This window comes from Ascaphus truei, chromosome 4, assembly GCF_040206685.1.
Source record: "Ascaphus truei isolate aAscTru1 chromosome 4, aAscTru1.hap1, whole genome shotgun sequence".
Taxonomy (NCBI): Eukaryota; Metazoa; Chordata; class Amphibia; order Anura; family Ascaphidae; genus Ascaphus; species Ascaphus truei.
In genome coordinates, this window is record NC_134486.1 from 390,153,436 (window position 1) to 390,169,972 (window position 16,537).

Genomic DNA, 16,537 nt, shown 5'->3' on the forward strand with positions numbered 1-16,537 from the left:
ATCCTTCTGGATTCATAGGTTAAGAACGTTGCAGCCAAGAGGCTTAAATGTCGAATTTGACATAAATGTGTTCCTGACCTAATATTTGGGATGTACCTTTACTCTCTAATGATTCCTGAAAGGTGTCATATACCTTGACTTTTTTATATTTTATTATATTCTATGTATCTAATTATTATATTTTTATTTTGAGATATTTACGCCTTGGACCCATTAACAGCTAAGATGTAGCAAGGGTTAATTTTGTGTGTAATCCATTCCTGTTCAAGATCATTGCATGTCTATTATATTACATGCACTGATGTTGAAACACGAATGGTTAAAAAATTGTGTATAATATTTTTATTTAAATTGTGCCTATTATGTCATTTGCTTTGTATTTTTTATTGTATAAGTACTGTAATTATTCATATATGACATCATGTTTGTAACATTGATAGCCATTTATATATTATTAAATGTGTATAGTGGGAAGTATAAACCACCTACTTTTATATGTTCTAATTGTTGATATTAGTATTAAGGTGCTATGTTACGATGCAAGATGACGTCATTAATGACGTTCCGCTATCTTAACCTATTACCTTGTGCTGTGAAAACCTTATTGACGTGTATTTGGAAGTTCATCAGCAGTGTTTTGTCCATGCTCAATAAAGTTTAGGGCATTGAAGATCGCGTTATGATGCGTCACGCATCGCGTGTATAATGTAACGTAATGATGTCACGCGGGACGTTCTCGAGTCCAACCACAAGATGGTGGACCAATATACCTAATATAGGGCAATGGTTGGCAAGAATGCCACTGAGCTTTACAGAGCATTGATAGATATGAATATGCAAATGGTTGCATGACGACGCGTCACGTGATGCATCGCGTGACGTGATGATGCCTCGCAAATTTTGAAAATTAATGCGGGGAGACTATTTAAGGGAGGGATACAGAGAGGGAAGTTAGATTACCCCCTGATGAAGACTTTGCAGTGGAAACACGTGTTGGGTGATATCAGTGACCACTAAAGGAGCTCTTGTTGATGACATCTAGAGTGGAGGACAACTTTAATCAGGCCAGTACCTGCTGTGACGGCCGTGGAGCGGATGCTGTTGCTGTGAATATCTTGTCTGACCCTATGACCCAATGTGGTCTGAATGCTCACAAACAAAGGCACTTAAGTAAGTGGAATACTTTGTGTTTTAAACATTAAAAACAGTACTATACTATTTTGCTTTCCCCCTTTATTTGTATATGGAATTTCCCCCTCTCTATGTGGATCTGGAGTACCTGTCTGGAGACATAAGTTGGTAACTTTGAACAACCACAACGCTTTCCCTTCACGTTAAACACGTGAGTGCAAATTTTATAGAACTTCCAGCATTGAAGCTATCTTGTTGGAATAGACAACATTGCACTATTTTGTGTTTCTACTTTCTTTTACATGTCCTGATGTGATTTGCGCACCTGTTTCTCCTTCGATTTCTTAATACGCAACATATTTATAAAACAAGTTATTGAAATATAATATTATTTAGCATAATTTACAATATTGATTTAGTTATTTATTGCACAACATATTCATTTAATTACATTAAATAGGCAGTTAAATAACAGGATAAGTTATATTTACAGCTTGTGGTGAGAACATAGCAATGCAGCACTATACGGAAGTTATTTTATTTCATTATTATTGCAGTTGCACATAGCGGGGCAGTCTTTCTCCACATCATCAGCACACGTATTGTCCGTCATAAAGTCAATGCAATTCGAATACCAATCTTGACGTGGGCAGTAGTTGGCTGAAATGAATCACAGATAAAGCTACAGTAAGTCAAACGATTCCAACTATGCTTTAACAATAGGTACATGGTACAGTTCATCAAGTTGTTTTTTGGGCATGTGACATATTATATGTAGCCATGTATAAAAATGGTATACAGTTCTTTCTCATGCTGGCAGTAAACCTGGTAAGTATGCAGGATTGCCAGCATCAATCATGGAGGCTTGCCCTCACACCCTGGTGAGGTGTCATATGTACACAAGGGGAGTGGTAACATACTCTGTGTCCACTGTTAGTGACACAAGAGGTGTGGCTGTTTTCTGAGTCTATATAAGACACAGTACTGCCAAAAGTTAGTGTGCTAATCCAGAGATTCTATAGTGTTGGAGAGTGCTAATCAGTTATGATTCAGTTCTGGAGGTCTGCAGCAGTTAAGGCTGTCAGATATACCAATTAGTATCTGCACTGTAATCAGGGACCTGACACAGGTGGTGATCTCCCTGAGGGGAGAGGTGACCAAGCTCCATTGGGAGGGAAGGACCTTCTGAAGGGATGTGCAGCAAAGGAATGAGCGGCTGAGTATGACCGCTATGAGGGGCAGTCTGCCTATGATGACAATAAAGATGCCCTTATTCACCGAAACCCTCATGTGTGAGTGTGGAGTTACTCAGCAGAGGAAGGCACCAAGAAGGAGTTCCTCATCAGATACATCCCCCTGCGGACGCAGAGATCCTGATGAGGTGGAGGCGCTGCATCAGATGTGAATAGCACTCAATCCCCACTACCTCAGATGCCTGTCTTGCTTATATCCCCATACCAACCCAGGGGGAGACTCAGGAGTCCTGTAAGCCAGCAGGTGCACCACAACATACAGACATGTAATGGGGACCAGTTAGACCACAGGGGCCAATCTGAGATTGGGTGGGTCCAGAAACACTGTTACATATATATATAATATAATATTATACAAGCTAATAATAGTATATAATAAAACATTCTACAGGTATACCACTTAGATTGTAAACTCTTTGGGGGAGGGATCCCCCCCCCCTAATGTTTACTTTGTGTTTGAAGTGCTTATTCCCATTATGTACAGTATGATACCCCATATTATGTTATTGATCCTATTACTGCTGTGAAGCCCTATGTACATGGATGGCACTATATAAATAGGATATTTACACCAGAATAGGAAAATATCCAAACGTTGACCCAGAATGTAATTCAGACTACATGTCCTATGGTTAGAAAGAAGAAGAGAGATGTAGCGAGCTTATCTGCTCCCTTTGTGAGGCATGCGGGGTATTCTGCAGTACTCTGCAACAACATTATCAATGAACACTTTAAAAAATATGTGATATTCTGAAGCTTTTCTTGAGGTACAGATGTAGCCAAACTAATATTTGTGTTAATGAGAATGTTGTTAGCTTACTGGCTGTGCACTGCTTTCTTACCTGCAGCCGGGCAATCCGCGGTTTATGCTCCTGCTGCAGGAATGTTAGTTATAGTAATTATGTCAGTATCTGGGGGAAGAGTGAGGCCTGCTCCATCTATAGAACGTCCATGAAGCAGCCAGATGTGATTCCAATGTTTTTTTGTTTGTAAAATTAATGGGGTTTGGCACAGGATAATTAACACTTGAGTGTTATAATATAGGGGCATATTAAGTGGCACTCTAGGGGCTTTATGACTTTGCCCCAACGTCATTGATGTTTTTCTTGTTTCTAGGGGAGACTGTGACCTCAGTTCTCAGTGAGCTGAGATTGCGATCAGCATGGAATTGGAGGAGGACTTCCCCTTCTGCTCCTGACATTGAGGCAAATCGCAGTCACTATACTAATGATCAAATGGCCCGGAGTTGGAAGCTTTATGGCACTTGGGGACGCAAACCTTTTGGTTCCTGACAGGGCCTTAACTCCCTTTTTAAAAAGGTTTCAATAGAAAGCCTGTATTGGTCTGAGGGATCTAGCAGGGAGCTGGTTAATTGCAGCTACTGTAGAGACAATTAACTAGTCTCCACCTGGCTCATCAGACTGGTAGAAAAGCCTCCTGCTTAAACTGCAGGTCAGGACAGGGGCACTGTGCTGCCAGCAAGAGACTCACCGGAACAGTTGTTTTGAGTACAGAAGCACTGTGCTGCCAGCAAGATACCCAGAAACCAGACCCTCTATATTTAGGGCACAGCGGACCCTGGAATCCACGAAAAGGTGGCCCCCAATGGACCCAACCCAAAGACTGACAGAGCCCATGCTTACAGGTACCTCTTTAGACTTCATAGGGTCATAGTTTGGAAAGAGGCCTATCCTCCCAGCCCTGCAGATAGGTACTGGGAGAGTGAGTTAGCCCTTACAAAGGGATAGGCTGTTTGTTTATTTGGTTGCCTCTTTAAATCTGTATTGTTTAGAGCTACAGACTGAATAAAAGTCATGATTTATTTGCCCCAAATACGTCTCCCTGGTTGTACCTCTGCACGTCTCTTACAGTTCCCAAAATGTTCAAGTTTTTTTTTAATATTAAAACAATAATTGAACTTACTGCATAGACCATTATCACATGAATTTGGACAGTCGCCACAAGCAGGTCCAGCTTTGTAAGGATAGCCCATGGAATCTACATTATTTCCACTAAAATTGTAAAAAAAAAAAATTAGTCAACAAAATGTATTTGTCTTCAGAATAAAAGAAATGTTTTATAAGAACAGCGGCAGTGTTATTAATAAATTTCTAGCCCAATGACATAACTTAGGGCATAGTTACACAAAATATACTATAATAGAAATAGCTAGTTTACACTGTTAAAGTGGAAATATTTGTATGTCAAAATCAGAGATGTACTGTATAAAGATTGCCTGTTTAACACAAATAGTTTGACTGTGAAATAAAATGAGCAGAAGTTCAGAATGGGCATAACATTGACATGTAAATGTGCAATCTCTCTTCCAAAATACACTTTTCTGTCATTGTCTTCCTTAAAAATAAATATATTTTCTAATTTAAAACTGCAATATGCACTGCCCTGTACATTGCATTTTTTCCATAACAAGTCCATGCCTCAATGAGTTTAAAATATTCAAATACTTTTGGTATAGAACAGAATAACCCAATGAGATAAAGTGACTTGCTCAAGGTCAGAAGGAGTTGACACAGGGAATTTAAATAGGGTTCACACACTTGAGAGACTATGGTGGCAAAGCAGTTCTACTCATTTGCATTAAACAAATATAATGCTTTAAACAATCAGATGTTTTTTTTAATTGCGTTGAAAAGTACTGTATAAGCAATATTTTTTTTAGAATGGGGACTCTGAATGGGGGAGTGCTTGTCAAGTCAAGTGTTTCCTCTGCCCTTAGCTCTCCCTGTCCCTGATTAATACAGATAAGAAGCAGGAAGGAGTGTGGAGAAAGATAAGGGCGGGACTAGTATTCAGCACAAGGGGCCGTCTTACTCTTCTGTCTCACTTTACCACGTGCACAAAGTAAATGTAAAATATATACTTGTAGTATCTGTGTCTGATTTGTTAACTACAAATGTCTCAGTCACACAGATTGAAACCCTTTAGTGTGTCACGGCCTCTGGTTCATTTGGGTCCTGAAGGGACTGAACCTTTAATGAACATGTCCTTCTATCATAGATATTCTAAAGAATACTGTAACAATAAAGGATTATAACATGCAGTATAAGCACATAAAAGTATTAGTTAGCTTAAGGCACAGTAAGGTACAGTATAGAAAAGGAAATGTTACTTAATGCAGTTCTTGGTTAATACGTACGGTGGGCAGTAGTGACAGACATAGAGGTACTGATATTGACTTTCAGGACAGAAGACGACAGAACATCCAACCTGGAATGATCGAAACCACACAACCTGGAAGCATAAATAGCAATGTTTTCAAATTGTACGTTAAGTAAAACAAATAATTCTGTTTTTATAACATTTCTACCTAACTATACATTATACGTAGAGATAAAAGAAGAGAGCATTTTTATTGAGAAAGTTCCTATGTTTGTGTTTTTAGTACATTTTCCAATCTGAATTTCCTTTAAATTCCCAATGGCCCAAGTTGCCAAAAAAGAGGAAGTTATTTTTGTTTTACAATTGCTTTGTGGAGGCTTATAATAAAATAAAAAAGACGTACCTGGGTGTAATGTCCAATTTCTTGCCCAGGTATCTTGGCTCCCTTTCCATATTCAAAATCTACCACTTCACTGTAAAATGATTCAATTACATCCTTCCAGGAGGCCTTAAACGTGGACATGAATAGATTTTCACCACAACTGAAATCTAAAACACACACATACACAAAAAGGTTGAATTACATTACTTAACCCATGCATTCACAATATACATATTTATTTTGTAAGCCAAAACAAATATATGAACATTTTAGAAAAAGTGCATATTCCTCAACTTAAAGAACTAAGATTTTGCTAAGTAAGATGAAAACCCTAAGATTTGGGACAGTAAGAATCGAAGTAATATCACCCTAATTATGGTGTCTAGGTCAGGGGAGCGCAATCTATTTTTCCCTGCGCCCCCCTGCCGGCTGTTCCCCTCTCTGTGCGCCCCGCTCCTTACCTCTGTTCCGGCGTCTGGGCATCAAGCAAATCAAATAAATAAAGTCTCTTCCTATTTACACGCTACTCACTAAACTCACGATGTTGGACTACCTCCAAAAAATTGCCATTTATGACACATGACCGTACGGCGTCATTTGACGCCGCGTTGCCATGGCGACGCATCTCCAGAAGCCTTCTGAGCCAAGGTAAGTGCAGTTTACAGAGGCCTTCGCCGCTTCCCTGGCACTTAATGTAATTGCCTTCGGGAAGCACGCGGGGCCTCTGTAAACCCTGCATCCACCGTAGACAATCTCGGGGCGTGCCCACCAGTTTGTGCACCACTGGTCTAGATAACCCGCTTAGTTTGGCCTTTTCCATTTTTTGGTGAAAGTATCAGCCCATTTTTTAAACAGTAAGCTTTGCCTATGAAATATGTTTAAAAATTCCTAAACAGACAGGTTTCCTATAATAATAATAATAATAAGAATAATAAACATGATAATATAATGATTATCATATATTCACATTCCAAGTTTTACTGAGTTACAAATGAGTGCTATAAAAATAGTGATTGTAGTGATATGTTTAGGAATTTCACAGTTTTTACTAAGAAGGACGTATTCTTAAACAGATTATGATGTTCAATCTAATTTGCATACACAGAATGACATGGCAGTACTTGCAGAAGAGTTTGGAATAAAACCAGTCTGGTGTAGGTGATAAGAATTGGCAATTTTGTTGGCGGTAGTTAAACATCGCGAGTTTAGCGAGTAGCGTGTAAATACGTAGAGACTTTATTGATTTGATTTGCATACTGTACGTTTGCACGCTCATTTGACATAATATAGTTTCTTGAAATGTAACACTCTTGCACATGTAGTTAGATTCTAGTTAGTGATCCTGGCATTAAGTTTAGCACACACCTAACTCTGCAATAAAATAAGTTATTGCGTTATTTAGTCCCATAGTTAGTAAGCTTGTAAAAATAATGCATTTTTCTGAATTTTCAGATCTACTCTATGGTGTTTTAAAGCTGTGAAGGAGTGTGTGCATTCTACTTTGAACTTTGAACTACATATCCATGATGTCATTGTCTATGGAACACGCCTTCACTCACCTGTGATTTGTCGGAGCTCCTTAGGACTGTGAAATGCGTTGCATGTATTTGCCCAACGTTCCGCTGTTTTTGCAGCTTCGTCATTCCACCTCTAGGAAGAGGAAAGTTCATTATTAACACACGCTATATAATCAGCTTACTTCCTAATGAACGCCTATATTTTGCAAAGGTCTTCACAGCAGTAATACATGTGACAATCATGTACTGTAAATAACAAATAATACAAATAGCACATGATGGGAAGAAGTGATTCAGACATAAAAGTAACATTTTGGAAAAGGAATCACTGCACTGTTCTGGTAAGTGCGTCTGCAGGGGGCCAAGGTTAATGTATGAGGTGTAAACTATCACCCACGGAGCTACTCATATGCTATGTTAAGCAGTTGTGTTTTGAGGTGGGTCGTAAATGTGGATAAAGAGGGTGCTAGTCGGATTTTGAGGGGAAGGGCATTCCAGGGGTGTGGAGCGGTCCATGAGAAAGGCTTAAGGTGGGAGAGGGCTTTAGATACAAAAGGGGTAGAGAGAAGACATCCTTGAGCAGAATGCAAGTCAGGATGGTGTATAGCAAGTGTAACGGGTTTTGTGAACCGGCCTGACCCACCCAATCTCACATTGGCCCCTGTGGTCTAACCAGTCCCCATTACAGTGTGATAGTGTCTGGTGGTGCACCTGTTGGCAACAGGACTCCTGAGTCTCCCGCATGATGGTGTGTGGGGAGAACCCGTCCAGACAGGCAGCTGAGGTAGTGTGCTGAGTCCTACCTAGTTCCAGTGCAGCGCCTCCACCTCATCAGGGTCCCTTCGGTCACTTGGGGATGGTCCTGGCGAGGAACTCCTCTGTGGTGCTCCTCTCTGTACAATCACTCCACACATGTACACGAGAGGGTTTGTAATTAAGAGCATCTTTATTGCTTGAGGTGGGCTAGCTGCCCCTCGCAGTAGTTTCTCTAGCCACTCATAATCATTCAGTGCTCCCCTTTGAAAGGTGTAATTCTCCTTTAATAGGGATTCCCTATCCCCGCAGGGATGTCTTACCCTGTGCCAGGTCCCTGGACACAGTCTTCCTATTCAGCTACTATAACATAACTTTTACTCCTCTCAGAACTCTGGCAGGCTACTCAGAACCACGCAGGACTAACTTTTAGACACAGTGCTGTGCCTTATGTACACTCTGGAAGCTGACACACTTCTGACATCACTAACCATGGAGTCAGAACCTGTGACCACTCCCATCCATACACAGGGCACCTCACCAGGGTGTGAGGGCAAACCTCCATAATTACTGCTGGCATGCCCACAACTTACCAGGCCTTACTGTCAGCAGGAGAGATGACTGTAGCCATTTTACATGTCCGCTACATTCTCCCCCTGGTGAATCCCATCGTCCTCGCTGGGACCTAAATTTGCATACCTTCTTCCAGGAAGCACTGTAACACATAACACATAATTGTTAACATCACACAGATCGTACTATATAACAGAAAAATGACCACAGTGACATCTCGCCAAGCCCGCCCCGACCAGCAGCCACGAGCCCGCATAATGCCTTAGTACCCCCTAATAGTAGTGACTCGGGTCAGGTTTTCTAACCTCTCTACCACCCATGTCCAGGACCGTGACATGATAGTGCCTAGGCAGTCCCCTCTCGGGCCTATAGGTCACCCTGTGTTTGTGTATATTCCTCCCTATACTCCACACTCGCATCAGGTGATCTATTCTGTCCTCTGCCCTCCTTCCGGTAACTTCACTCCCCTTACTGACCAGGTACATCTCGATGGTTTCCCTAAGCCACCTTTCTCTGTTCTCTTCTATCTCCTCCATGAGGGGTTCAGGGACATAAGGGTACTCCAACCCGTGGGAAGACTTATATCGAGCCATTATTGCCCGTTCTGCTCTACTGATCCTGGTCAGGTCAGCCCTACCTGCCCTCCCAGGTAGCACCCATGATAGGGGTTCGTCAGGATCCACAGGATCGGACAGTGTGTCGGGACCCATGGGCTCTATCTCCCTGCGCTCAATCTTAAACCACCGCTCCTGCAGCTCCCTATCTCGCTGCTCAGGGGTGAATTCTCCCTCGGCCCACCAAAAATCAACTACATCCTCCCTTCGGATAAGGAATCGCGTACGATCCATCCAGGCCACATAACCTTCAAAGAGTGGGGCCCACCGACGGTGTTCCTTGAACCTGTGTGAATCCCCTGAGTTACTCTCTTCCGCATCCCCCCATGAGAATACCCCCGATGTCCGTGCCGACCGTGGTACGGACCACCGTGATGATCCCAGGGCCTTGTCCTCTGTTTTATTGGTCGCAGGAGGCAACCACCGGCCTACCGCGGCCTTACCTAATTCTCCCCCTCCCCGAGAAATGCCCTCTGTAGCGCAACTGCGCTGTCTTTCCCCAGTCCGTCTCTCCTCCCCCCCCCAAAGGTACGTCCACAAGTTCCAGGCTAGGCGGGGATCCCGTGGAACAGGTGATGGGGGCAGGGGTTTTACCTAGGGCGTGGGGTTGGGCGTAAGGGCAAGAGGGTATACGCCACGGGACTACGACCCGTTCCCGGCTGTCCATGGACTGATCCAAGGAGGATAGCTCACCCTCCTCAGTCTGCGGTTCACCCATCCAGCTCTTGGGCCTTTGAGGTGATCGGGGACCTTCACCCGATCGCCGAAGCGTCGCTGCATCCTTCCCGTCTGTTCCGCCGTCGCCACCGGAAATGATGTCCTCACCGGAACCGGAAGCGCCGCCATCTTGGGTTGGACCTCCATGCGGGATCTCTTCCTCGATGACGACATCCGGAAGCTCCGCCGTCGTCTCCACCGGAAGTGGTATCTTCTCCGCACGTGCGTCTTGGGCCTGGCACGGCCTTGTTTCCGCTACACCGTATACCGGAGCAAGGTAAGTAAGTGGCTTTCTCTTACCATTCCGCAGGGGTGTAGGCGTCTCTCGCCCGTCGCCACCATATCCTGGGGCGGAGGGACTCCGTCTCTCGGCTCGCCGATCTGCGGGGGACGCCCTGCTTTCCAGGCTGCTACTCACGCCACGGGGTGTCGTCCTCCCCGGTTCTGTCCTGGGCCTCGATTTCACCTCCGCTAGCTCGCGGAGATCCTCATCCGAGTAGTCTCCCTTCCCCGACTTAGGGGTCACCGATCGGGGCGATAGTCTCTTTTCAGTGCAGTCGGGGAGTGACCCGACCGTCTCGGTTGCTACTGACCCAGCCGATTTAATCGACTCCAGTCCCCTTTCTCCGGGACTTGCACGACTGATCCACAGTGCACCAGGGGACTCGGCGGAACGCCTAGCCGTATCCCCCGGGGGGTCAGCAGATTGGATCGGAATGAACGTCGGCATTGGCCACAAGTATAATGTCCCGCATTGTGGGCAGCGTGCCGCTGTGTTAACAATGCCTCCGGGCAGTCCGCATTGAAGGCAGAGCCCGACCACTGTCTCGGTGTTGGCCACCCTGACTACCAGTACCCCGCCGGGTACCGAGTAGGGCTGGGTGGAGACCATAGTGCCCACAGTGGAGGAGCAGGCCATTCTTTTAGTAGGGACCACTTTCTGTATGGGTCTCTCCAGGTCAGTGGTTCCTCGCAACTGACTGGTAGAAGCTTCTGGGCCAGCCACTTCCTGCTTCGGCTCCTCCTTCCGCTGGCATAGCTGGAACCCGCCCCCAGGGGTTGCAATTATGGGCGGATCCCACAGGGGAATAGCATGCCCCTTGATTAAGGCCGCGCCTTTCTCAGTCCTGGTGGGCGCGGTCTGTGTCTTCGCGCCAATTTCCTCATCAGAGTGGGATTCTTTGCCCGCGGCTAGTTCCCGCCTTCTCCTGGCAGCCGCCTTTCGTGCAAAATATCCCTCCTTTTTGCACGTTACCTCCGCGGCCGGAACTACTTCTTGTAGTGGCGCCGTCTGGATATCAGTCCCTGGGCCCAGTGGGTGCATTCCCACAGGCCATAGTTGAAAGTCACTCCCCCTGGTGGAAATCAGGGGAGGGTCCCATAGACTAAGCGGTTGACTCAGCACAGGGGCCGAGTGAGTCACTGTCCATGAAGGCGCAGCCATAGCTTTCGCGCCATGCCCCCCATCAGGGCGGGGCTCTGCTGTTCGCGCCATTCCCGGCCAGCTTTTTGCAAGTCTTGGATCAGCCAATTTCTCTGCCACTGGCCCACGCGGTCTCCCTAGCAAGCGGGAACCGCCATTTTGGATAGCTTTTAAGCCCGAAATGTCAGTTTGTTTGCTTTCCTCGCTGGGTTCCCCCCCAGTTATCACAATGTCCTCACACTCTTCAAGGTTGGCACCTCGGTGTCCCAGACAGGACAAAAACGGGGCAGCCACAGCCTTCGCTCCACTCCAGAGCAGATTAGTTAGAGACAGCTCAGCGACAGTTTGCTCTTCAGTGGGGCGCACGCCACGGGTGCCTTCCCCATCAGCCTCTGGTCGCCATTTTGGGCTCTCCGCACCACGCGGATCCTCCATTCCTTGGGTTGTCACGCTCTCGTACCAATTATCGTACATGGGGCTCCGCTCTGCGGGGCAGCCACCACACCAGTACAATAAAGATTTGCTCAGATGCACCACCACATGTGTACCTGATCTAGGCTGGACTCATGTTGCACTACCTCAGGCTAGGCTCACTCTCTCAGTGTCTGCTGTAACTCCTTCCTCCCAGTCTGTGCTCCCTATGGTAAGTGTCTGGAATGGGCTAGAGTACTCTGGCTCTGCCATGCAGTACTTGGGGCGTCTACCTCTCTTGGTCAGCCTAGCGCAGACCCTCTCCAGGATTCCTGACCACGTTAACAGGCTATCCCTTCTGGCGTCCTACCAACTAGCACTACCTCAAAGTGACTCGGTCAGATATAGCCCGGCTCCAAACCCCTCACTCCTTTCAGGCCCCTAGGTCGTCCCTGCGAACTGACAATACCCTGTCAGCCCCTGACCACCCCTAGGTCCGTCCCTACGCAGCACAGAGTGACAGCAGACACTCTCCCTGTTTCCCAGTGTGCCTAGCTAGAGCCTGTCCTGTTGACAGATCTGATCTCAGCAGCGCCTCCAAATGTAACGGGTTTTGTGAACCGGCCTGACCCACCCAATCTCACATTGGCCCCTGTGGTCTAACCAGTCCCCATTACAGTGTGATAGTGTCTGGTGGTGCACCTGTTGGCAACAGGACTCCTGAGTCTCCCGCATGATGGTGTGTGGGGAGAACCCGTCCAGACAGGCAGCTGAGGTAGTGTGCTGAGTCCTACCTAGTTCCAGTGCAGCGCCTCCACCTCATCAGGGTCCCTTCGGTCACTTGGGGATGGTCCTGGCGAGGAACTCCTCTGTGGTGCTCCTCTCTGTACAATCACTCCACACATGTACACGAGAGGGTTTGTAATTAAGAGCATCTTTATTGCTTGAGGTGGGCTAGCTGCCCCTCGCAGTAGTTTCTCTAGCCACTCATAATCATTCAGTGCTCCCCTTTGAAAGGTGTAATTCTCCTTTAATAGGGATTCCCTATCCCCGCAGGGATGTCTTACCCTGTGCCAGGTCCCTGGACACAGTCTTCCTATTCAGCTACTATAACATAACTTTTACTCCTCTCAGAACTCTGGCAGGCTACTCAGAACCACGCAGGACTAACTTTTAGACACAGTGCTGTGCCTTATGTACACTCTGGAAGCTGACACACCTCTGACATCACTAACCATGGAGTCAGAACCTGTGACCACTCCCATCCATACACAGGGCACCTCACCAGGGTGTGAGGGCAAACCTCCATAATTACTGCTGGCATGCCCACAACTTACCAGGCCTTACTGTCAGCAGGAGAGATGACTGTAGCCATTTTACATGACCGCTACACAAGAAATTAGGGATGTAAGGAGGAGCAGAAGAGTTTAAAGCTTTAAGAGTGAGGAGGAGGATTGAGTGTGTGATACAGGATTTGATAGGAGGGATTTCAGCAGTGGAGGCGCTGAGACAGATTTCAGAAAGAGTATAGTGATTATGGCAGCAACGTTTAGGATAGATTGTAGGGGCGAGAGGTGAGATGCAGGAAGGCCGGACAGTAGGAGGTTACAGTTATCGAGATGGGAGAGAATGAGGGTCTGTGTCAGAGTTTTAGCAGTCGAGCAACAGAGGAAAGGGCGTATCCTTGTAATATTACGGAGGAAAAAATATCAGGTTTTAGCTACCTTTTGAATGTGAGAGGAGAAAGTGAGAGAGGAGTCGAGTGTGACCCCTAGGTAGCGTGCTTGTGCTACTGGGTGTATGATAGTACTTCCAAACGTAATGTGGAAGGAGATAGTATTAAATCAGGAGAATCTGAATGTACATTGTGCGACAATATTTATTGCTTACTGTATGTAATTCTTTTATTAGAAAGTCTTACCATTTTCAGCATGTTACTGGCAGGTGGATTCACTTGACTTCTTAAGATATTGTGTGTATCAACGATAATATTTTTTACAGTTACATTATTATTAGTTAGCAGGGTGGAAAATGGTACTCCGGCCTGAAAAGAAAATACAACAATGTCAAAACATACATACTAAGATTACAGATGACGTTAAAATGTTATACAATCAACTGCACATATGTTAAATACAGTATATATTTTTCATAACGATAATACTTTGTTTTTATCATTCAGCTTCTGTATTCGAGGAGACAGTGAGATAAATTGATAATGCAGCAATAATTATTGACTTGCACCAAGGATTGCAATGAAATCATGTATCATTTTAAGCGTTCTTTACTCTTCCCAAATTATAATAAAACTCTCCCTGATGAAACTGTATAAAGGAGGGGTGACATACAGTAGTTCCTTGACTACATTTACCTGTACAGTACTTGCTGTCTCTAATTTGCATATATCAGTGTGATTATAAGTGAATCGGTTTCTTCATGTTCCTAGCCAGAATAGTACTGTCCTATAAATGTCTATGTAAATAATGATACATTATTATTTTGTACAAATTATTTTCTTCTTCTACTGTAATCATCTTCGTAAGTTATTGCCAGTAAATAACTAATAGGATTTCCAGCAGCTAAAATTCAAGGATGCATGTAAATGCGTGAATGTTAGCCTTGGAAAAAATGCCTTTTGAAAAATAAATTGATTCATGATTCTTTTTTTTCCTGCTGCCAAATACTGAATTTTATTTACCTTTTTGATTAAAAGGATATTATACAGTACCTACACCACTAATTTCCTATTGCATTAAAGGATTTTGAATTCAGGTAATGAAATATTGCATTATTTTCACTTGACTACAGGGACAGTAGATGGTGACAAATCCATCCAAGAAAGGAACACCAAGAAACACCACGGATCCATGATAAATATTGGTAACTTGTGCGTTCTCTGTAATGCATGTAATATTTTCTGCGTTATTTCTTGTGTTAACTACATTAGACTTAATGGGGGAAGAAACATTTTCTACATCTATACCATTTTTAGATACCTCTAATCTCTCAAATAAAATATTACTGTAGGTGACATTCATTACATAAAAAACAGTTAAACATACAGTAAAATCATTAGTACAAATGTCTAATATTTTGTACAGTTTATCTGGCTCTTAAAACATGTTCGTATAAGCGATTATTAATTTAACTGTAATTTTTGTCATGTACAGGAAGAGTAAGTTCAGATTTCATATTTATCAATTCACTTTAAACCACAAAAAAAGTTAATGTTTGTGTGTGTGTATATATATATATATATACAGATGCAGCGGCCGTTATTTTAAGGCATCACAGCGCCGTTTTTCGTGTGCGTTGCTGTACTCCATGCGGCATGAACTTGGCCAATCACCCCAGGCACATGCGTTTATCGTGGTTGCTTTGTTTGAATTTTATGGATTGTGTGCAATTAAATGCAATGAAATGAATGAATTGTAATGGGTACAGTACTGTGCTGCTGTGTAATTTCAGGTATTTAAAAGCCAGAACACTAAAATTCCATTTTCTGCACTCGCGTCTTAAGGCGGTACGGTTGGAAGAAATCCCGCGCCATACCATGGGTATTCCGAGGTATAAAACGTGTGATTTCGTAAAATTATGGCCGCTGCATCTGTGTGTGAATATATATATATATATATATATATATATATATATATATATATATATATATGTATGTATGTAATATATTAGAACAAGTATTAATGTAGCATCCAGTATGTCTTTAATATTATTTGTATTATTTAATATAGACTTCTCGGTATACACAATGTTTCACATAGAGACTCTCACCATGTTCAGGATGTTTTCAGTAGGAATAGACACTGGTCTTCCAGAGGAAGATCTAGAACTTCCAGCACTTCTACTTTTCACATTTGTATATTCAATTAACAATGGTCCCAAATATGCTTCACCCTTTAAATAAAATACAGATGTTATAAACCATGTAATGCTTTTTTTTAATTTTTTTTTTTTTAAACAATCTTGTGTTTCTGTAAATGCCTTCCTTAAAAGTAATCATAATGTCTTCTTCTGGTATTGCTTCAAATTCAAGAAATTACATATGCAGCTATATAAGAAACTCAGAAACATTCCATGTCCCATTTGTATTCACTCTAGATTAAAATTTAAAGGCACGTAGAAAAAAGTATACTTCTAAGACTGGATAACATATTGTTGCTAATGTCAATATTGTATTAAATTCAAATAAAATATATTTTGTATCAGCATGTGTACATTTTGTTTGTGATATATACTGTATTGTTATGTTTTTAATCTATATTAATTTATCTTATTGCCTCTCACGTCCATCATACTGAGCTGCAGTGCATTGTAGAGTATTATAATATAAATCAATGATGATAACAATCCACTGTAAAACTAGTTAATGAAAAACCTGGAGACATTAGCACAAGAATGACCTACAGCCAGGACTATAAAAAGTACATTCAGGGGAATTCAATGATGGATCATGTAACTGGGACTTATACTTGTTTAAGAAAAACTGCCTTTAAATCCAGCAGGGAGCTGGTTAATTGCAGCCAGGCAATTAACCAGACCAGCTGGCTAATTAGATCTCTAAAAAAGCCTCCTGGGGGAAAAATGCCAAGATATTCCTTACCTAAAGAGGGTGCTGACAGAGGAGAAAG

At 43.5% G+C, this 16,537-nt stretch overlaps 1 protein-coding gene across 1 annotated transcript; it reads right to left on the bottom strand.

Annotated features, from left to right (window-relative positions):
* Positions 1-1,596: 1,596 nt before the first annotated feature.
* Positions 1,597-16,199, bottom strand: LOC142492438 (serotriflin-like). Its single transcript, XM_075595077.1, has 8 exons — positions 16,194-16,199; positions 15,681-15,803; positions 13,816-13,938; positions 7,446-7,536; positions 5,908-6,053; positions 5,542-5,636; positions 4,308-4,396; positions 1,597-1,791 (listed from the first exon to the last, which is right to left on the bottom strand). Exons 1-8 carry the CDS (start codon positions 16,197-16,199, stop codon positions 1,664-1,666), a joined length of 801 nt encoding a protein of 266 aa, XP_075451192.1. The 3' UTR covers positions 1,597-1,663.
* Positions 16,200-16,537: the final 338 nt, after the last annotated feature.

Bases quoted from the DNA above. Each gene is read 5' to 3' on its own strand.
- LOC142492438 (XM_075595077.1), bottom strand. The intron at 5,637-5,907 runs GTACGTCTTTTT...TTATGCTTCCAG, and splicing joins AAATTGGACATTACACCCAG to GTTGTGTGGTTTCGATCATT. The intron at 4,397-5,541 runs GTACGTATTAAC...TTACAATTTTAG, and splicing joins GTCTGTCACTACTGCCCACC to TGGAAATAATGTAGATTCCA.